We start from the raw sequence: 22408 nt of genomic DNA on the forward strand, positions 1-22408 counted from the left end.
ATAAATACATGACTAATATATTAATAACTTGAATTTTCTTACCAATATAAATATTAGTACTACGTATTATATTTTGTAAGATAACTAAATTATAGACAAAAAGAAAGAAAAAAACCAAAGTAAATATTAGTATTACATTTTGTAAGATAACTACAGTATAAACAAAAGAAAAAAGAAGAAAAAAAAAGAAATGCCACTTATTAAAATTTGGCTTTAAGCCACAAATTTTATTGAGACGTGCTTGATTTCAAGAACCCTCCATTTTAATGGTTTGTTTAGTTTTGAATTTGAATAAACCATGAAGTGTGAACTCTTGGGTCATCCAGTTCATTTGGAACCACAGTGCTAGAGAAAAGACATCAAGAATAAAGCAAATATGAAAAATAAAATAGCAAAATATGTATTTGAAAATCTTCAAAGAGCATTCAATCACAACTCATTAGACAATAATCTGCAATTTCTGACAAAAAGAATGTACTATGCATATTTATTTGCTGGCCATGTCAAACTCAAGTACATGCAACCTAGTTTATAACATTTCACCTACATATATCTAGAGTTCAGAATTCTATGTATCCATTGAATTCAGTTTCAAAATCTAGCAAGTTGATAAGTTGTGGAGGTATTTAAACAAAAATGGCATCAAATAGAGATGAATCTGAATATGCACCCTAGAGATGTTAGCATATCTTTCTTCTTCAACATAGTTGTCGAACATTCACTGACAAAAGCTGCTACGCTTGTCAAAACTTCAAACTGTTGAAGCATTACACTTCTTGTTTTGATTTCTTATCCCAGTTTCGGTTGTCAAATTCCGACATAACTGGTATAGAACTTTAATCACCTAATAATGCTTGCTTTGAATTCCAATAGCTCTATGGTGCAGACATCAACTACAGAGGGCTCAATCGCATAAAAAGATCCTCACTGCTAAGAAGGTCTAGTTCTAGATGATTTTACTTGTTTGGATTATCTGTAAACTTTTGTCAGGGAGACTCAAGTAGCGCATCCAGTTCTATGGCACATCTTCGCTTGAGGGGAGGCCATCTTTTGAACTTTTTCTTGCTCTGTAGAATACCGTCATCACCAATTAACATTTGCTCAACCTGCATGTTAATATCAAAGATGAAAAATAGAATACATAGGCTTCTCTTATGCTTTTGTTGATGTTAAAAGATATAGCACGAAGTCTTCTTCATATAAGCTTAACATTTCCAACCACACTTAAAAGAAGCTTTATGTACAGAGAAGTTCCTTTTGAGTAATAGTGTTTATATGATATAACTGCTAACCATTTGTAGTATAGTTCATATAACAGACTTGCCATTGGCCTAGGGTGAGAATAAATGGAACAAACAATCAAAGCTTATCACCCTACATCCCCAGAAAAAAGCACAATATATCATGGCTTTGAGTATAGCACGAGGAGATTACCTTGCCTCTCCCAATAAAGTTTTCTTAATCATTTAAATATTGTCTTCGGTTGAAGCAACTGTCTTTGTCAACATGCAAGAATTAGGAAAATGTTTTACATTGTGATTCTTATGTCCATCATTTTCTTTTGAATGATTATAATCAACACTTTCCTAATCAATAAAATTTTGAACATTCTGATTGTTCCATCATGCATTAGCTCCTAGAATTAGAAGAAGCGTGAATATGGAAGATACCAGAAGATGGCAAAATTTGCAGCAAAAATCCCATGCTCTTCTTTTAAATGGTTATATTATCAACATTTATGTTACTATGATAATATTAGTGTTGGCTATTCTCCGACTAAAATTAATGTTACTTGCCTGGCTCATTGAAGGCCGATCTGCTGAATCTTGTTGTATGCATAATGAGGCAACCATAAGAATCTGATTAAGTTGTTCTGAGTCATAGGCATCTCCGAGTGATGGATCAACTATCTCATTATGTTTCTTGCCGAGAAGTAAAGGTTTAGCCTGTAAAGTTATTTGGTTACAGTTTATCCTACCACTCTGATTGATACTTGAAACAATAGCCAATTTGTATTACTACGTCTACAGTTGATTAAATGAAGGGGACTTGAGATGATTACATACCCACATCACAACACTATTGCGAGATTCATCCAAAGCTGGACGTCCGGAAATGAGCTCCAACAGTAACACACCAAAAGCATAGACATCAGTTTTTTCATCCACAATGCCATGCATAAAGAACTCAGGAGGGAGGTAACTGCCATGAACATGTAAGATGAAAGTTACCACAAGGGATCCTTATCACATATTTACAATAGGTAAAAAGCTTAGGTTCCCACAAACCCAAAGGTGCCTTCAAACTGCGATACAGTGAGGTGAGTCCACTTATCAGGGAGCCATTTTGCAAGTCCAAAGTCAGATATCTACAGAAAATCAAAAGATGAGCAACAAAAAATCCTGCAATTTAATGTGAACAAAATAGAAACACAGCAACCTTGTAGAACTTGTGACTCCAAATTTCTAGACACGAATCAGTAATTAGTAATCTGTAAATAAACTGCATTGAGTTTTATCCCTAAAGTAATAAGAGCCATCGAGTTCGGACACTTGAAGAAAACTTCATGTTGGTAACAAGTAATAAAACACATAGTTGAAATTATGTATTATATGCAGGTACTATGAAAGATAACATTCCGAAAACATAGAAATGAATTTAATTGCATGTCGATAAAGCCACTTCGAAACACCACATATTTTCATCGTGTGATGACCAGTACAAAGAAATACCTGAGCCTCGAAATCTTCTGTCAACAATACATTAGCAGCCTTTATATCTCTGTGGATAATCCTCCTCTGGCACCCCTCATGAAGATATGCAAGGCCTGCTGCTGCGCCCAGAGCAATATTATACCTTATGTGCCAAGTCAATTTACCCCTCTCACCTGAAAATGTAAAATACATAATAAAAGAAAGTAAGTTAAAAATCTACATAAGGTGTAATTTCATAAAAAGAAGATTAGGGAACATACCATTAAGCATATTAGCTAAGCTCCCATGAGGAGACAAAGGAAGAACAAGGTGCATCCCACCTTCAACTCCATATCCAATTACATTGGCAATGTTTGGATGTTTGACATGTACTAAAATTCCTAGCTCAGATAAGTAGTCAGATGTCATTTCCTCTTGAGATCCTCTCGTCAACCTTTTTACTGCCACAGGTTGGCCATCTTTGAGATGTCCCTTGTATACTTCAGAATAACCTCCCTCACCAATCAAATTCTCTTCACAAATGACAATAAAAGATTAGGCATCACAATGTGGTTCTACAACAATAGTAGGAGCAATTATAAAGAAAAAGCCAGAATACATATAGAAAGCGTTACCAGGGCTAAAGTTGTCGGTAGCTTGCTGAAGTTCTGAGAGGGAGAAATTCTTCCAGTTAGCTTCAAAGCAGTATTGCAAATCAACATCTAGATTAGGAGCAGGCAACATTGGCATGCTCCGCCGTGCACTCCTACTTTTTCTTTTGGATAACATCTTTAAAGAAGGTAGTGAAGGTAGGGAAGGCATGTTAGGATGGAACGTATGCAAATGTATGGATGGCCCTTTCTTTAGTCTTTTAATAAATCCTTGCCAACCATCAGAATCTGAAGTGCTAGGCTTGGAAGTTGTTGACTCAGACTCTGTCTGATCCTCGGGAGCTTCTCTTATCGACTCCTCATATACTTTATCCTCCTCAATTACTTCTCTAGTAGAATCTTCATCCATATGATCTTCTCCCATGCTTAGACTTCGAAACTCTAGCATAAAATGATAAAAAGATTTATATACGGAAGAGATAAACTGATGGAGTATATAAACAGATGTAATATAATACTATATGATGGAGAAACTAGCGTGTCCAATGGATTTTCACCTTCAGCGGAGAGAGAAATGGAGGAAGCACAAAATAGTAGCTTGTGCCCTATCTTGAAAAGCTCCTCGTCTGACTCTTCTTCATCGGCATTGCGGGTATTCTCACTGTTAACATAATTTTGGGAATCCAGAGATATAAAAAGATCATTTCTTGAAAAGCACTGATTTTATTAAGTTTTAGAAAATCATACAAATATTCCACAAAGATTTTACAGGCATACAAACAAGGAAAAAGCTTCTTCTCCCATTTCTTCGTCCATTTTACCGATCACATGCCCTTAAATTGTTAATAAAATAATGTTATCTGAATCTACCTGCAGCCTAATTTAGGAAAACGACGCAAAAATCATAGATTATATTAAAGAGCGAAAACCATGCCTAGAAATTCAAAAATTGCCAAAGAAAAACTGCCAACATCATTTCTGGTTTTACCCCCCAACATAAAAAAATGTTAATATGTTACCTTGTCATCCGAATTTTGTCATATGACAATGATCCACATAAAGGAGGAGAGTCGCGATAGATTGATGATCATCAACGTGACAACGGTCTAATATAATGAATCTTCTATGTAAAGATTCATATAGCCCGACCCAATTACTAATTTGGGATTGAGAGGTGGTTGATATGATAGAGATATACAGTGATCCATTTATGACATCACATAATATATAGAGGGCTGTGACATTACTATCTCGTCAACAACACAAATTGGTCTAGCTAAAATTAACGGGGCTGCCTATTTCCTATTTAGCAAAAAAGAGGAAACTTTATGAAGTAACAAACCAAACCAAATATCATCATAGTCATAACAAATGAGTTTGAGAATATATACCATGGAGAATTAGCTGAATGTTCAAGAATAGTTTCCATGGATCTTCACAGAAAGAACACAAAATTAAAGCCAAATAAACCAAAAAAGGATGAATTAGGCTTCCTCAACAGAATCCAAAAATGGGAGAATTGCAGAATGAATGAGAGAGAAGTATAGAGAGATAGGAGAAGGAGACAATGAGAAAAAGGAAATATGGAAAATAGCGGTTGTCAACCTGCATTTGCATGCCCGAAATTGTGGAACGTGTAAAAATAAATACTGTAGGGACCTAGAGCAAAGATTATAAATACAAAATATAATTAATGATAGCATATTAGTAGATATACTCTTAACATATATATATATATATATATATATATATATATATATATATATATACACACACTTTTTATTTATTCAGCATTTAATTTTGCGTGCAGATCAAATAGAGATCACCAGTGTCAAACTCAAAAAGGTTCCTTTTTTTCTTTTTCCAGTTTCTCTTTCGAGATGGATGAACACACAGACGAATCTAGAATGTAAACATTGTGGCCTTCCGAGTTAATCAATATTTAATTCTATTTCTATTTGTTTTTGCACACATATATATAGGATTTGATCCAATACACTGAGTTCTACCGAACCTGCTAACTCATTCTTGGATTTAGTAGTACTCCGGAATGAAAAGGGAAGCAATAGAAGTTGATGAGATTTGAAGCCTTACAACACAAAAGGTGACATTGAGGTACTAGATTTTCAAAGCTCAAAATATTTGAGTTGAATAAAAATGTCATGAAATGCTTTTTGCTGGTGAAGCTATAAATTAAGATACAATACATAGATTACAAAAGAAGAAGCTCCAAGGCAGTGAAGCAATAATTACAAACTTTTGGTACATTTAATTTATTAATCACTTTACAGTAAAAATACATGCAACAGGCTCCAGGCTCCAAACTAGGAAGATTACATTTTATTGGGCATTACGAGTAATCAACCCTTCAAAGATGGTATACAGGTCCTTGTTTTCATCACCAAAAATTTCAGCTGCTTTCCGCAAAGTATCCTAAAATTATCAAAATAAGCTGTTATATTTGTAAAATACGTGGTAGTTAATGTCATAAGATCAAGTGATATGCGTAGGGAAATCATACCTCTTTTGTTTGCTTGTGCGAGTTTAATTCCTTAACATTTGTTAGAAAGGCACCAAACTGCTCGTATGATAGCCGACTCCTGATAATGCATAAACCATCCATGGTAATGAAACACAAGCTCAAAATGGAAAATCGGGATCATATAAAGATGAATCACAGAGGATAGTGGCAATAGCTTTACCTGACTTGTCGGAAGAACTCCTTTCCATCCACTCGAGCCCGTGCTGGAATAGTACATGAAAAGGTGGTGAAACTCATGTCAGACATCAAAACAACATAAGGCTTTAATTTTGTTAAATTAAGAAGTAGTAACACGGGTACGCATTGATGCACTATATATAAGTGCAAAAGAGTACTGGTGGCACTTAAACTGCACGGTATCCAGTAGAAGGTGGTGATTGCAGACAAGAGAGCCATCCCTCATCCTTGCATTACCTTACTCAAAGATAGGCCCTCAATTGGGAAGAATGTATTTCATTAACTAAAATTTATTCATCCCAACAATTCTACACAAAAGAAGTTGTCCATTATAGACCAACCTTTGAGCTTAAGACAAAAGTACTGCAGTTTTAGATCAAACAAACATCACAGATATTAACTTATGCATGCCAAACTTGAGCAAAGAAAGGAACCCAATTTGATGTTTTCAAAAGAACAAACCAGTTTGTGATCCTGTTTCAAGGCCTGACATCGAGCCATACTGGCTTGAGGTTGACGAATATACTGAAGATCTGTCATCAAACATGCCTCTTGTTGTTGAGAATGAAATGGAATGTCTCCTTGGAGATAATGGTCTTGGTGACCTTGAAGGAGACACAGATGCCGAAAGACTTGGAGGGGAACCAGGAGGAGTAAGACGTGGAGTACTAGTCTGTGATGCTAACAACAAGCCTGGCGATATGCGAGGCCTAGAAGCTGCAACCATTGAATAAAAATATAAGTTTATGGTTAAGTTACGGAATGTAAGTGTTTCGTAGATCAAAAGTTGCTTAGCCAGAGGTCATTAACAATGTCACAATACAGACAATTTTGGGTTTTAGAGCTCACTTTCTGACTCGGCATCCTCTGAATATGAATGTCCACTCTCTGTTGACTGGGCCCGAGGAGGTGGCAGGGAAGCATCTTCATCTGAATAATTTATAGAATTGGCAAAGTTAATTGTTTCCTCCAACCTCCATTTACCCCAAATAGAAAAAGAAGTGTCCAGTACATATGCTAAGAGAAAATCAAAAGGGAAGAGGAAATGACTCAAGTATAGTAGAATTAGATGCAGAATAGATTCTCAAATCAATAAAAACCTTTTAATCCTTAGAACCAATAATAGATAACTTCATGTGTCGAAGTATCCTCGTGAAAAGACAAAAATTCCTATATCTAAAAGCTGTGGAGAAACTCCACTCTAATAAACATACTTCACATAGTAAACTCTGGAACACATGTCACATAGTAAACTTCACAGCATATTTCACATAGTAAACTTTGGAGCAGCACAAGAAGTTCCCGAAAAAGATAATGAATATGAGCAAATCGCTGAAAAAGAATATAGACATCGAACAATGACAAAAAGGACAAACCTGATTGGCTTTGTCCATTTTTGGCAAGATTTGGAGCTCCAGCCTGTCAGACACCAAAAGTGACAGGGTATTAATAAGGATAGCACATCCTCTACATAGCAAGATTAGGAGGTAGTAGTGTTGCCAGTTTATCCTGAAAAACTTTGAGCACCCAGAAATTCAAACCCATATCCACGTAATAGTTCAGTTCACAAGCATTATTTTAGTTCCAGGAATACTATACTTTTGTGTAGTTAATTAACAACAGGAAGATGGAGAAATACTTCAATTGACTTACCGGGCTGTCTTCTTCCTCATTGAGTGATCTCATAAGTGTCTTTCTGAAGGCTTCCAACTGTAATTTTCAAGACAACAAATCTTTTTCAACAATTAAATTCCAAAAGCAATAGTCTAAATACCATAGTAGATACATGACGTCAGAAATTTGGGTCAAGAGGAATAGCGCCTTTATGGGGGTAAGTGGATTGTGGGTGCGAGAGGCTGAGTTAAAAGAGGCTAACACATGTTAATGTATGTAACTGCTCTAACCAGAGGACATTACTGGAAAGTATAAAAACGCTTGTTTGTATAATTGCTAAACTGACAATTGCATACTCTATAACAGGTAGGAGCTCTCGTCACTCCATAAGGTCTTTAACTAGCTAAAAATTCCTCCGAATAAAGTGAAACTGTTAGACAAATACCCCTAATAATCTTGTCTTCCCACCCTTTTTTCCCCTTCCTCTCTTAAATCTCTTATCAAGCCATAAAAGCATATTGCTATTTCAACTAGCTTCTGGATTAAAGGCTCTGATTTCGGACCTTGGGAATGGAGTCCTCTTCACTCTTCAGAAAAGAACAGTTTACCCCCTTAGTAGGCTTTCCTGGCGACTAGCCTAAATCCGAAGTAGTCGTGTCAGTAAACTTTTGAAACCGGATGCTTAAAGGAAAAAAGAAGAGGAAAGAAACCTTCTACATTATGACCTATTAAAAAGACACCAAATCCACAGGGTCACCTATTTAAAGATTCAAACTTTACTTATTTTTAGCTATCTATAAAAAGATTTTAAGAAAAAACTTTGAGTTTCGAAAACTATAATCTTTAGACAAATGCTAGTATGGACCAAGTACAGCAGCATCATTCAGTTGCCAAATTGCGATAATTTGCCCAACTCTAAAAACCCATAATCCAGCTTTCCTGTCTCACCCACCCCCATCCCCAATTTTTCAAATGAGCACAGCACAAACTATGTTTCAATCACACACTAGCTGGAATTCGCAATTTAAATCCTCTATATCCATTATGCTCCATCCATCCCCAAACAAACTAAAAACTACTCCTTTGTTCAAAAAGAATGTCGCATTTTACATTCACAAACATTTAACTTCAAACTTTTTATTTTACCCTCAGTAACATGATTCATAACTTGTTTTAGGCCACATGTACCAGAAGTCTTTCTTTTCTTCTTAAATTTTGTGTCAAGCCAACACTGTCACGTTGGGACGGAGTAAGAGTTAATAATACCTTAGCAACATCACGATTAAGCTTCTTTACAGTATTGGATAGCGCTGCATTCTCTTTCACCAAACTCTCCTGCAAAAATTCAAACACTATCAAAAGGTCAACCCCTAGTCCAAGAAGAAGAAGATGCAACACGAAGCCCAAATTGGTCGGGTCGGACCTTCTCCTGCTCGGCGCGGGAAAGCTTGTCGGATGCGTCGGAGAGGGAGGAGTCGAGGGAGTCGAGCTGGGAGTGAAGGTCGGAGATGACGTCATCCCTCTCCGACAGCTGGCGGCGGAGGGCGTCGGCTTCCGATTCCAAGGCGGAGATGCGCGTGGAAAGAGCAATGGAGGTGATCTTACGCGCCACATCCAACTGTTCAAATGGATCTGACGGCAGTACTTCCAATACTTCCTCGGGAAGATCGAATTCCTTAGCCAGCATTATTTTACTTAGGTTTCTACAGTAGTACAAGTACTATATTACTAAAAGGTTTGTAAATTTGTTATCACAACTCCCCATTGTTTTCTTTTGTCTTTCTGTTTGTGGAATTATTAGTATAGTTCTGCTGTAAAATTTATGTGAAGGTGAGGAGGATAAGGTTATTTTTGGACATACTTGGTCATTTCTATGTGTGGTTGATTTTCCACTTTCTAGGAAGGTTTCTTGTATTGTCATGTTTGTGTGTGGTTGCTTCTTAGTTCTCTCCTTTCTAGGAAGATTTGGTATTTGCTTTGTTGGAAAAATTGAATGATTACGGGTATTAAAAAATTTAGTTTGAGGCGTGTTAAGTATATTGTTCGTAAGGATATTTCGTTCATATGGTGATGAATATTATTAGGCGTATTGTTCAGGATTCAACAAGCTCTTCTAGTATAACTAGGAACAACAACAACAACAACAAAGACTTATGAGAAGAAAACCCAACACAAAAAAAAAGGAAAAAAAGTTTTTAACTCTGATCACTCTATTTAGAAGATGAAAACACAAAAATATATATAGTCCAAAACAAATGAACTATTTTTCAGATAACGTCCAAGCCATAATGGCTTTTTCAAAATGGAATGACTGTTACAAACAAACGTTACGTTTTCATTAGAAAATTAAAACGTTTTGAAACATAAATACAATTAAGACTAAATTGTCAGTTTGCTTTTGACTGAGCAACGTCCAAAATGAAAAGCCATAAGGCTTTAATAAACAAAATGTAAAACCATTTAAGGCTACAAAATGTCTTCAAATCTCATATATACATATATATGGGTATTCAAAATCAGATTTATTATTTCAAAATTGTATTGTACAATCTATTACAAATAATAAGAGTAATTTGTATAATAAAGAGCAATTAATATTATATCAAGGAATGAACATAGACATTAATTTGAATATTTCTTTTTGAGATATTAAAAATATTATTTTTTTCTATCAATCCCCCACGTATCTCGAAAAGAATATTAAAAAATATAGTGAACTAAATTTTTTTAAGAATTCTTTCAAAATAATGTTCTTGAGTCAACATTAAACTATTGTCATCTCTTATAATTTTCATGCCTAAAATAACACTAACTTCTCCCATGTCTTTCATCTCAAAATTAGAAGACAAGAAAAGTTTGGTTTTATGTACCAAATCAAGGCTAGAACTAGAAATAAGCATGCCATCCACATAAAGGCAAATAATAACACATGTACCATCTACACATTTTGTATAAACATGTTTATCTGCTTCAATTGATGAAAAACCATCATTAACCAATACTTGATCAAATTTTCATGCCACTGTTTAGGTGCTTGTTTTAGACCATATAAAAGATTTTAGCAATTTACATACTTTGGTTTCTTGGCCAGACATTATACAACCCGCAGGTTGCTCCATGTAAATTTCCTCTTCCAAATCACCATTTAAAAATGCAGTTTTAACATTCATTTGATGAATCAAAAGTTCATAAATAAAAGCCAATACAAATAAAACACGAATTGAGAAAATTCTAGTTACAAGAGCATAAGTATCAAAATAATCAATATTTTATTTTTGGGTAAAACCTTTTTGCAATAAGTCTAGCTTTGTATTTATCAATGGAACCATCCGGATTGAGTTTCTTCTTAAAAATCCATTTACAACCAATGGGTTTAGCTCCCAGAGGTAAATCAACTAAAATTCAAGTTTTATTTTGTAAAATTGAGTTTAATTCTACATCAATAGTTTCTTTCCAAAATGAGGCATCAGACGAAGAAATAGTTTCAGAATATGTTAAAGGATCATTATCCACTAGATAAGTATAAAAATCATTATCAAAAGATTTTTCTTTCCTTGATCTTTTGCTTCTTCTTAAATCCTCACTTTCAAAATCATTTCTAATAATTTGAACATGTGAAATATTATCACTTGGAATAATAGGAGCATCAGAAATATTTTCAAATTTTAAAGAAAAAATATTTTTTTTAAATTCAGCATTTTTTTTTTCCAACAATAATATTGTTTTCAAATACATCACTTTTGACTACTACAAATCTGTATGATGCACTGTTTTCAGCATACCCAATAAACATACAATCCGATGTTTTAGATCCTATTTTTCTTTTCTTAGGATAAGGCAACATAACTTTAGCAAGCACCCCCATACTTTCAAATATTTCAAATTAGGTGGATAGCCCTTCCACAATTCATAAGGAGTTTTACCCGTTTTCTTATTAGGAATTCTATTTTGTAAATGACAAGCAGATAAAATGGCTTCACCCCAAAGATTATCCGGAGCATCAGAACTAACAAGCATGTTATTCATCATTTCCTTTAAGGTCCTATTTTTTATTTCCGCTACACCATTTGATTGTGGAGAATATGATGGAGTTATCTCGCGAATTATGTCTTCTTTCTCACAATAATCATTTAATAAAATAAATTCACCACCTCTATCGGATCTAACTCTTTTGATTTTCTTACCCAATTTATTTTCTACTTCAGTTTTATAAATTAAAAACTTATCAAAGGATTCATCTTTATTTCTCAATAAATAAACTTTTGTATATCTAGAAAAATCGTCTATAAAAGTCACATAATATTTTTTTCCCTCCTCTAGTCAAAGTTTGTTTCAAATCTCCTAAATCAGTATGGATTAAACTTAATAATTCAGATTCTCTAAATACTGAAGCACATGATTTCTTAGTTTGTTTAGCTTCGCCACAACTTCACACTTATCAATATTAGAATAATTAATATTTGAAATGAGACTTTTAGAATGCATTTTCTTAATATAAGATAAACTAACATGTCCTAATCTAGCATGCCATAAATTAAAAGAATCAATTAAGTAAACAGAAGTACTAGCATTTTCATTCATAACATTGAGTACAAATAATACATGGTTATAATACCATTTTCCAACAAAATTATTATTCTTGGTCAACACGACCTTATCAGATTTAAAAGAAACTTTCACCCCCACTTTTCCTAATAATCCCACAGCAACCAAATTGGCTCGGATACTAGGAACATGCAACACGTCATTCAATGCCAAAGTTTTGCCAGATGTGAGTTTGAGAAGAACTTTGTCTTTTCCAAGAACAGGGGTAGTCCTTGAGTCACCAAGATATACAATCACTTCTCCTTCCTCAACTTGGGTGTAAGACACAATGTCTTTTTTGTTAGCACATATGTGCCTAGTGGCACCCAAATCTAACACCCAATCTTTCACATTGGCCACAAGGTTCACTTGGGAAACAACTGCAGCAATTATGTCATCCGCTTTGGCTTTGGTTAAATTTACTTTAGCCTTAGCGGGATTGTCATTCCCAACCCTCTTCCAGTATTGAGCAGCATGTAGGCCAGATTTGCCACACACAAAGCAATTACCTTTTTTCTTGAAGGTTTGATTGTTGGTTTTGGGCTTATAACCATTTCTTTTATCATACCTGTTATTTAATTTGTTCTGTCGCTTATTGTCCTCCACAAGGTTGGCTTTTGTAGCAATTCAGTATGGATTAAACTTAATAATTCAGATTCACTAAATACTGAAGCACATGATTTCTTAGTTTGTTTAGCTTCGGCACAAACTTTACACTTATCAATATTAGAATAATTAATATTTGAAATGAGACCTTCAGAATGCATTTTCTTAATATAAGATAAACTAACATGTCCTAATCTAGCATGTCATAAATTAAAAGAATCAATCAAGTAAGAAGTACTGGCATTTTCATTCATAACATTTAGTACAAATAATCCATGGTTATAATAACCCTTTCCAACAAAATTATTATTCTTGGTCAACACGACCTTATCAGATTCAAAAGATACCTTTATCTCCACTTTTCCTAATAATCCCACAGAGACCAAATTGGCTCGGATACTAGGAACATACAACATGTCATTCAATGCCAAAGTTTCAACAGATGTGAGTTTGAGAGGAACTTTGCCTTTTCCAAGAACCGGGTTAGTCCTTGAGTCACCAAGATATACAACCTCTTCTCCTTCCTTAAATTGGGTGTAAGACACAAAGTCTTTTTTGTTAGCACATATGTGCCTAGTGGCACCCAAATCTAACACCCAATTTTTCACATTGGCCACAAGGTTCACTTGGGAAATAACTGCAGCAATTATGTCATCCGTTTTGGCTTCAGTTAAATTTACTTTAGCCTTAGCGGGATTGTCATTCCCAACCCTCTTCCGGCATTGAGCAGCATGATGGCTAGGTTTGCCACACATAAAGCAATTACCTTTTTTCTTGAAGGTTTGATTGTTGGTTTTGGGCTTATAACCATTTTTTTTATCATACATGTTATTTGATTTGTTCTTCCGCTTATTGTCCTCCACAAGGTTGGCTCTTGTAGTAATCTCCTTTCCTTTGTCAGCAACAGCTTGCTTGCGATTGGTATTTTCAATTATAATATTGTCACGACCCGGACTTCCCACCCTCGGGAGTCGTGATGGTGCCTACTAGTGAAATCTAGGCAAGCCAACCATTTGAATTACTTACCTTTTTTCCATTTTTAATCCTTTAACAATTAAGAGGCAACATTATAATAACGATAGAAATTCAAAGCGAAAGACTGAAATATAATATATTAATAAAGATGTCAATACCAATCCATACATAAACTACCCAAGACTGGTGTCATAATTTCACAGACTGTTTAGGAATACTACAAATAAAGGTCTGAAAGAGTTATTATAACACTGTCCCTGAAATACATAAAAGAAACATAATAAAAGGATAGAAGGAGATGCCAAGGCCTGCAGACCCCTGCAGGACTACCTCGGATCTCCGAATGGACTGAAGGCAACAACCCCAAAATTAAGGTCCAAAAGCTGCTACACCGGAATCGGCACACAGTGCAAAGTGTAGTATTAGAACAACCGACCCCATGTGCTGGTAAGTGCCTAGCCTAACCTCGGCGAAGTAGTGACGAGGCTAGGACCAGACTACCAAATAAACCTGTGCAGTTAAATCATATACCGCAAAAAATAAAAGCAGGATTATACAGTTAAGGATGGGGGAGGGAAACATACTGCGAGGAAACATCAAATAATAACAGAAGAACAACAGGTAAATATAAGGAAAGCCATAACTCAATTATCAACAAGAATCAGAAATCAAACAAGTGCACAACATCACCTTCGTGCTTTTACTCTCGTCCTCACCATAAGAATCAATATAATCGGCACGACATCACCCTTCGTGCTTTTACTCTCGTCCTCACCATAAAAGTCAATATAATCGGCACAGATATGTACATCGTGCGACACGATATCACTCTTCATGCTTTTACACTCTTCCTCACAAAATCATACACGACATCACCCTTCGTGCTTTAACACTCTCTTACCAAAATAATGCACGGCATCACCCATCGTGCTTTAACACTCTTCCTCACCTAAATAACAATCACAAAGCAATAAGGGAAAGGGGATAAATAAATGTATAATTAAATCCCGGCAAGGGAACAATAGCACCACAGTTATATCCCGGCAAGGAAAACAATATCAACAATAGCATCCCGGCAAGGGAGACAACATTAAACAACAACATCCCAGCAAGGGAGATAATTTCATAATCCTCTTTTCTTTTTCACATTTACTTCACAACTCAATTCACAATTTGAGCCAATGCTCTATAAGATTCAATTGCCAATTATACTTCCACAATTCATTTTACAACTTGAGCCAACGCTCTTCAATATTCAAATACCAATATTACTTCCACAAGCTTTGCTTAACAATAGAAATCATCACATAAGGCATGAACAATACAAATGGAGTTACATTAATATAGTATAGGGTTCACAGGCATATTTGACACCAACATATATATACTCGTTGTGAGCACGTGATTTTTGTTTTACGCGACAATCACTCCAAAAGAAACAAAAAATAATAGCGATCGGTCTTGCTGTACAATTTTTGGATTTTTCACGTGGCATTTTATTAATTATCTATGATTTTTGTCCATTTTTTATTATTATTAAAACAAAATACAAAAAAAGTGTGTGTCATGTGCAGTTTGAACCGTAATCTGGTTATTAAATAGAAAAATCATAAATAAGCATCTTTGTCTGTGATTGTTGTTTTGTTTAATTTTACTTGCTTTAAATATTTTAATATATGTGTGCAAATAATTGTATTAAGTGTTTAATTAATGAATTTTAATTTGATTTACTTAGGTTTTGTTTTAAAATAAAAAATATAATAAAAAGAGAGTGCAGAATTGGGTTGAAATCAGTTTGGGCCTATTTTCGTTTTAATTCGAGGCCCAAAATCAAACCCAAAACCCCATGTGTACCCGGTCCACACCAGCTGACGTCCAGAGCGTCCAAACGACGTCGTAGTGATCGAGTCTGATCTAGGCCGTTGATCTCAGATTGATCAACGGCCAAGATCACTTCCCCATAACCCATGATGAACCCGACCCGTTCCACCCGGACCGACCCAAACCCCTTTTGGTTGAAACGACACCGTTCCCTACCAGCCAAAAGATCTTGACCCTTCATCTCACCCTATCCAACGGCCAAGAATCGACCCCTCACTAACTATATAAGCCTATAACCATACACCACGCCCCGTCCAAACACCCCCCACCTTTCATCGTCTTCACAGACCGAACCCTTTGAACCCTAGCCGCCTCTGTACACCTTCACCATGAAAGCCGGCGGCATGGACGCCGGTGACCCCCTCCTTGACACCATAGGACCACCTCATTATCCTGAGCATAGAGCTGTTATCCTTTTCCCTCGAATCAGATCCTAGCTGCTCGAATCTTCATTTAAAGATTCGAGCAGAACCTCAACTTACACTGATGCACCCCAGTTTCATACCAGATAGTCCCCGGACCTCCCTCGTGACCAAACCATGCTTGGTTTGGTCCGAATCTAACCATGGAAGCCCAAGTCCCAAATCTACCATCTCCGAACCCTAGAAACCCCAAGCCTGGTCCGTGTCCGTTTAAGCCAAGAGATTAGGGTCTAATGGACCTTAATCGAAGTGTTTCTCATTTGAGAAACACTTCGATTAAAGTCCGTTCAACCTTGAGAAGGGTCTGTTCAAACACAAGCTGATTTTTCTGATTTTTCCAAGGATTTTTAAGGTAAGCTTGTTTCTCTTTGTTTTTATTCATGTCATGTGTTTATTAAAGGTCCGTTTGTATGGCCGAAATGTCTTGTTTAGTTTGTGTTTCGGATTTTCATCAACTGTTGTTGTCCACCTTGCCTGGTCCCTTGCATTTGGTCAAGTCCTTCTTCATTCACTAATAATGTGTGGGTGTTTAAACTGTATAGTCAGTTGAATTCGAAATTGTTCGATTATTTAGTTCCCAAGGGCATTTTGTTTTGACAGTGTAATTTTAATAGCATTTTTGATACTGTTAGATTTCTGATCATGGTCTTTGATTGTATATGTTATAATTAGTATAGTCGAGTCGACAAATGCCGTCAATTAATCTCAGTAGTTAGAATGTTAACAATTGAATCTGTTGTCTGCTGCAACTTTGTTTGAATCAAAGTAAGAATCAAGTATGGCTACTTATAGTTGCTGTATTTGAATCTAAAAATAAAAAGGTTAGATTGTTAGCTGCAATCTGAATTGGAGGGCATGTGCACTTGTGCACAACATGTGCATAAAGGCCCTTTTTGGGTTAAAATAGTTTGACAGCATATGCTGTCAGATTACATTCTGCTGTCCATATTCTGCTTTAGTTCAGAAATAATAAACCTTACTCAAAAGGTAAGTCTGCCAGGGAATATCATGGGGGTGTGTTTTTATTTAAATAGTAAGTGGAAACTGAAAAGAAGACAGCACATGGGAGGGGTTTTCTGATTGATAAACAGGCTGTTAAAGGGTTGAGTTTTAGGCTTATAAGAGGGGGATACACATAGAGATAAAAAAAAGAAGAGGAGGATACACATTAAGACACAGACACACAGATGCACATAGGGAACTCAGATTGAACATTGAGAGCTGAGATCTGAAAAACAGAAAACTGGAAAAAGAATTCTTTTGATAGCTCAAATAGATTTCAAGACTGACATTGGATTTTGAAAAGAAAGGAGACAGTGAGAGGGATATCACAAAAATCAGAAACTGTTTTCTTCTTGCTGTTTGTTCGATTCTTAGTTTGTTCAAACTGTTCAATCAGTTCTGTCTTCTTTCAAGTATTGGCTAAGTCCATTGATTGGTTTGTATTGGTCTGTTTCTCCTGGAATTGGATTGCCTGGATCTCTGTTTCTATGCTACTGGTTATTGCTGTATTTCTGCCATTTTTCCATCGGCTCTAACTGTATCTTGTACTGGGAGTTGTTCTATTTGTTACCTGCTGTTACTGCTGCTGTTTCTGTTGCCATTGTCACTCTACTGACTTCCCTTCTTCTTCGATTGTAAGCATTTCCAGGTACACACTCCTGAAACCTTGTTGGCTGAAAACTTGAAGTTTGAAGTAGAAATAAAGAAATGAATGTTGTTTATTTTACAATACTTGTGTTTTAAAAAAAACATAGCAAATTGAGTGTTAGTTAGCTTGTATTTGGTTTAGTTCATTTTTATCTACAATCACTCTGTATGAATTGATGTACATCCTAACCGAGGTGGATTACTAGACAGGATTATTGTTAGATCAGATGTGTCGGAAGATGATATATTTGTTTAGATCAGTTTATAGCTCATTAAAATATACCTTTGCGCCATATGTACTTAACAGAAGTTTTAGTCTATCCAGCATCACGTGGTTATAGTTATTAAGAGGTCTGTACGACGAAGAGTGCATGTGTGCTTAGCATATCGGCAGTCAAATATCAATTTCTGTTCTTGTTCCCTAACATGAAAGGCAGGATGTTTTAATTCAACAGAAAGACCCATCATAATTCTGAATCGTTCGAACTAACTCTATCAAATTGGGTCGTGTTAGGCAGTTTATAGGATCACGTCTGAATCTCATTGGTAATAATTCATAGTAGTCAATACTGTTAATCTGTTCAAAAGGTCAGTCCAAATAAAATGAGACAGACGCCTACGATGAGTTTAGCATGATATTTATCTTGTATGCAATTTCTTTTGTCAAATTGAAAGCATGCCTAATAAAGCATAATTTTTTGCCTCGCAGTAATCAATCAGTTAATTAATAAGAGGTCGGGATTGGCTAAGCCTGCAATTCAATTAACATACATTTTCTTTCTTCTATTTCTGGAGACAAACATTAATAGGAAGATATAGTCACTGTAGGTTTATTCTTTTAAATAAAATTGAGACGAGCCTCGACAAACAAAAATGCACAAGCTGCGGGGCCCTCTAAATGTATATATTAAAATACTTAAAATTCGGGAGAGGCCGTTTAGCGAATTTTACGGCCTTCCCAAAATAACAATACGCTAGTTGCTTTAGGCGCACCTTTAATAATTTAACCTTCTTAAACACGGGTGCACATTGATGTGACCCAAACCCAAATCTCAACGGAGTCAAAATGTGTCGACGACCACGGGTGCATTGATTGTGACGTGGTTCGAGATGCATTTTCATGACGTGCAATTCTATAAAAATAAATGACAATTATAAAAGTGGTTTAAACTTAATAAAAGCACATAAGTCACAACATGTATTTAAATCAGATATTTAGCCATTATAACAATTTAAGCGACCGTGCTAGAACCACGAGATTCGAGGGTGCCTAACACCTTCCCTCGGGTCAACAGAATTCCTTACTTAGAATTTCTGGTTCGCAGACTTCATTTGGAAAAGTCAAAAATTTCCTCGATTTGGGATTCAAGATAAACCGGTGACTTGGGACACCAAAAACCAAACCTTTCCCAAGTGGCGACTCTGAATTAAATAAATAATCCCATTTCGAATATTGTCACTTAAATTGGAAAAACTCCCCTCGCGCATTTAACCCTTCGGGGCGGGCGCGCAAAAAGGAGGTGTGACAGCTCTGGCGACTCTGCTGGGGAATGATTGACCCAGAACCACTGGTTCAGGGTTAAGAATTCGAGCTTAAAATAATTATTATATTTGGCTTTATTATCTGATATTTATTGCATGTTTTGACATAACGTACTAAATGTTGTCTTTTACCGCTTTGATATTATCTGAACTGTATATAAACTGTGCCGAAACCCTTCTCTCTTCACCTCCGGGGAGAAGCTCGCTGGTCGAGGCTCCCTATTCTGTTAGTGTCAATACCTGAAATAAGAAAGAGGACGGATAAGTTACGAAGCCGGACGGCCTTTTGGTTCCCGGTAAGTTGCCCCTCCTCGACTCGAGTTGTCCGCTCGGGTACACAGTCTAGAACATCTACCCAGGTTATAAACCTAGTATAACGAAACCTCATGTCGGATCCCTAGTAGGAACGCTTATCTGCATCATGTTGCATTTGACATAGGGGACTCAACACAGGGGTTGGGTCCGTCTAGGACAGGCAACCTGGAATGAAAAGACCATCCTGCTGCATCCCGTTTGTTTTGCGCATCTATTTGCTTCAGATCTGCATGTTGACCGGTTTCCGAAAAATTTTCAAAAAAAAAAAGAATAGCAGGGTAGGGAGATAATTACTTATTCTTTTGGAAAAAAAACCAATGTCCAAGTAATGTCAAAATCTCGCCGGAATTTTCTTTTTAAAAAAATATATATATATATATATAAAAGAAAAATGAAAAAAAAAAGCTTGTCTTTCAGTTTGACTATTCCTTTTAATCACTTTCAAAATCCAAAAATTATATAAATAAAAAAAAAGTTTATTGTTTCATTTGTAGCACCTCTTTAAAAGATTTTCGAAATTTCAAAAAAAAGAGGAAGTTTAAAATGTGTAAATATTTCCTTGGTCTCTTTTCAAAAATAAATAATAAAAAATATAACAAAATTTCAAAAAAAAAAAGGGTTATTCTTTTTTTTTTCTTTAAGGGACTGTATTTTTGTTTCCCCTATTTTGAACCGAACTACGCCGGTTTGATTCTCGCACGGGGTGAGATACGTAGGCAACCCTCGTCGGGTCCAACCTCCCGTTTTGAAAAAAAAATCTCTTAAAAAGAATCTAGATAATTTCAATTTTTGGGTCTAATAGAAATTTATCACTCTAAATAAATGTGCAGGATGAGCACGATACAAAACGAACCGTTTTCAATAATGACCAAGATCCCCTTTGAGTTGCGATTATGGTGGAACGACTTAGGCAAGGAGGGGCAAGGCAAAGTGAGGAAATATCTGAAAAATCTCCCAGATTTACTAGACATTCAGCCTCGGGGCGATATTATCAGATCATTGGTCACTTACTGGGATTCGGCGCACAATGTATTTCATTTCTCAGACTTCAAACTCACCCCGACGTTGGAGGAAATAGCGGGATACATTGGGGGTGATGAAGCTCCGTTAAGGTTCAAATACTTGATTGCACCTAGGGCCGTCAGGGTACACCGATTTCTGGATTTTCTAAAAATACCCCGAACATTTCATCATCCAGATCTTGCCAAAGGTTTCTGCAGTCTCCACCTCATGTATGCTAGATACGGTCACGAGGGCGGGTTCAATAAGCCGAATTTCAAACTGTGTAGTAAAGGCAACCGACAAAAGTGGGACGAGCACATGCTGTTAGATTTTATGACGGCCTTCTTGGGTCTTATAGTGTTCCCAAGGAAGGACGGCAACATCGATCTAAAAATAACTGGGGTCGTCAGTACTTTGCTCACCCAAGATAAAAGTACTTTAGCGCCTATGATTATGGTTGACATTTTCCGGGCTCTCACCGCTTGTCGAGCCAGGGGCGACTTTTTCGAAGGATGTAACCTATTGTTGCAAATATGGATGACCGATCATTTATGCCACCGCTCCCCGCTCTTGGGTTACGGTTCGCCCGAAAAGACTTGTATTGGAGAATTCTACACTAGAGTCAAAGGTTTCAATCTACCTGAGGGCGTCGCATCATGGACCTCATTTTTCCGAACTCTCACTGCTAGCCAAATCCAGTGGACGCTCGGATGGTCGTCTATTGAGGAAATCATATACATGCCGGAAACCAGGCCCCATTTCCTGTTGATGGGACTTAAAAGCATCCAACCCTACGCACCATATCGGGTTTTGAGGCAACTTGAGAGATATCAAGTGGTGCCGAAAGATGAAGATCTGAGTACCCAAATGATTGAAATCAGTCCAGACGGTCGTTTCCCCGAAGAAGAAGTTCGCCAAATCTGGAGTGAGTGCCAACCTCTGACAGCAAGCACTTGTGTGATGGATATAGCAAAAGGGGAAGTTGCCCCAGGATATCACGCTTGGTTCAGAGGCGACCTGTCTTGTGAAAGACCAGCTAAGAGACCGCATCTCAAAGATTTTGTGGAATCATCCCAAGGGCAATGGAACTGGTTAGCAAAAGAAAAGGGGTATCGACCAGAGATCGGTGATTTGAAGCTACAAATTGACAGTCTGAAATTCAATAACAGCATACAAATCGTGGCAGATCGAAGCGAAAAGAATAAATTGGTCCAAGAGAATGAAGAACTTAAGGCCCAAATCCAAAAGTTGAGATTGTCTCTTGATGAACAGCCCAGAAGTCGATCAGACCAGCAGTTGATTAAGGGTTTAAGAAGAGAAGTCGCGGAATGGCGAGATGGTTTAGAAGAATCGGGAAAGATTATGGCGAAGCTCAAGGCACAGTGGGGAATAAAAGTAGAGAAGCATCGCCGATACTTGAGCCAATCGAAACGCGACCACGAGAAAACTGTTGCCAAAATGAAGAGAGAGATGGCTATACGTGAGATCAAAGTAGCTAATCAGGCCAAGAATTTCCAAATTGAGAGCAGATACTGGTACGACTCAATAGCCCAGATGAAGTTAGAAGTACGGCGACTGAAGAACCAACATATACAGGATTCCCAGGTATTCAAGATATGTAGCGATCAGATAAAACGCCTACTTATAGAGAAGGAGCAAACCAGAGATAGGATCAAGGCCATTGCCCATGCCATCACCAGACGATGCCTACGATGTGAGGACATGACCAGTGTTACCGTCCTCTCGGCAGTGATGGGTTATGTCAAACAGACCATGCATGAGCTGGAGCAGCTC

General features: G+C 36.6%; 2 protein-coding genes across 3 annotated transcripts; both read right to left on the minus strand.

Moving 5' to 3' along the window:
* Positions 1 to 420: 420 nt before the first annotated feature.
* LOC104222848 (receptor-like cytosolic serine/threonine-protein kinase RBK2) lies at positions 421 to 4882 on the minus strand. Of its 2 annotated transcripts, none has more exons than XM_070159238.1 (9): positions 4324 to 4431; positions 3862 to 3965; positions 3329 to 3745; positions 2975 to 3226; positions 2733 to 2887; positions 2289 to 2368; positions 2067 to 2202; positions 1797 to 1946; positions 421 to 1106 (listed from the first exon to the last, which is right to left on the minus strand). In XM_070159238.1, the coding sequence occupies exons 1-9, from the start codon at positions 4329 to 4331 to the stop codon at positions 987 to 989; spliced, it is 1422 nt and encodes a 473-aa protein (XP_070015339.1). In that variant the 5' UTR covers positions 4332 to 4431; the 3' UTR covers positions 421 to 986. The 2 variants fall into 2 exon arrangements, with proteins under 2 accessions (XP_070015339.1, XP_009772472.1); XM_009774170.2 differs by lacking the exon at positions 4324 to 4431 and adding an exon at positions 4696 to 4882 and having other exon boundaries at positions 422 to 1106.
* Positions 4883 to 5427: 545 nt separating this feature from the next.
* Positions 5428 to 9556, minus strand: LOC104222847 (uncharacterized protein At4g15545). Its single transcript, XM_009774169.2, has 9 exons — positions 9061 to 9556; positions 8904 to 8972; positions 7677 to 7733; positions 7400 to 7442; positions 6873 to 6953; positions 6486 to 6740; positions 6007 to 6049; positions 5826 to 5904; positions 5428 to 5737 (listed from the first exon to the last, which is right to left on the minus strand). The coding sequence occupies exons 1-9, from the start codon at positions 9322 to 9324 to the stop codon at positions 5645 to 5647; spliced, it is 984 nt and encodes a 327-aa protein (XP_009772471.1). The 5' UTR covers positions 9325 to 9556; the 3' UTR covers positions 5428 to 5644.
* Between the last annotated feature and the right edge of the window lie 12852 nt (positions 9557 to 22408).

The sequence above is a fragment of the Nicotiana sylvestris genome, chromosome 1 (genome assembly GCF_000393655.2).
Source record: "Nicotiana sylvestris chromosome 1, ASM39365v2, whole genome shotgun sequence".
In the NCBI taxonomy this organism is placed as follows: domain Eukaryota; kingdom Viridiplantae; phylum Streptophyta; class Magnoliopsida; order Solanales; family Solanaceae; genus Nicotiana; species Nicotiana sylvestris.

Excerpts from the sequence above, each read along its gene's own strand:
- LOC104222848 (XM_009774170.2), bottom strand. The coding sequence starts at position 4,733 with ATGGAAACTATTCTTGAACATTCAGCTAATTCTCCATG. Across the intron at positions 3,746-3,861 it reads CATTTCTCTCTCCGCTGAAG|AGTTTCGAAGTCTAAGCATG; the intron begins GTGAAAATCCAT and ends ATTTTATGCTAG. Across the intron at positions 2,888-2,974 it reads CTTAGCTAATATGCTTAATG|GTGAGAGGGGTAAATTGACT; the intron begins GTATGTTCCCTA and ends TTACATTTTCAG.
- LOC104222847 (XM_009774169.2), bottom strand. The coding sequence starts at position 9,324 with ATGCTGGCTAAGGAATTCGATCTTCCCGAGGAAGTATTGGAAGTACTG. Across the intron at positions 7,443-7,676 it reads ATGAGGAAGAAGACAGCCCG|GCTGGAGCTCCAAATCTTGC; the intron begins GTAAGTCAATTG and ends GGTGTCTGACAG. Across the intron at positions 6,050-6,485 it reads TGAAACAGGATCACAAACTG|CACGGGCTCGAGTGGATGGA; the intron begins GTTTGTTCTTTT and ends GTACTATTCCAG.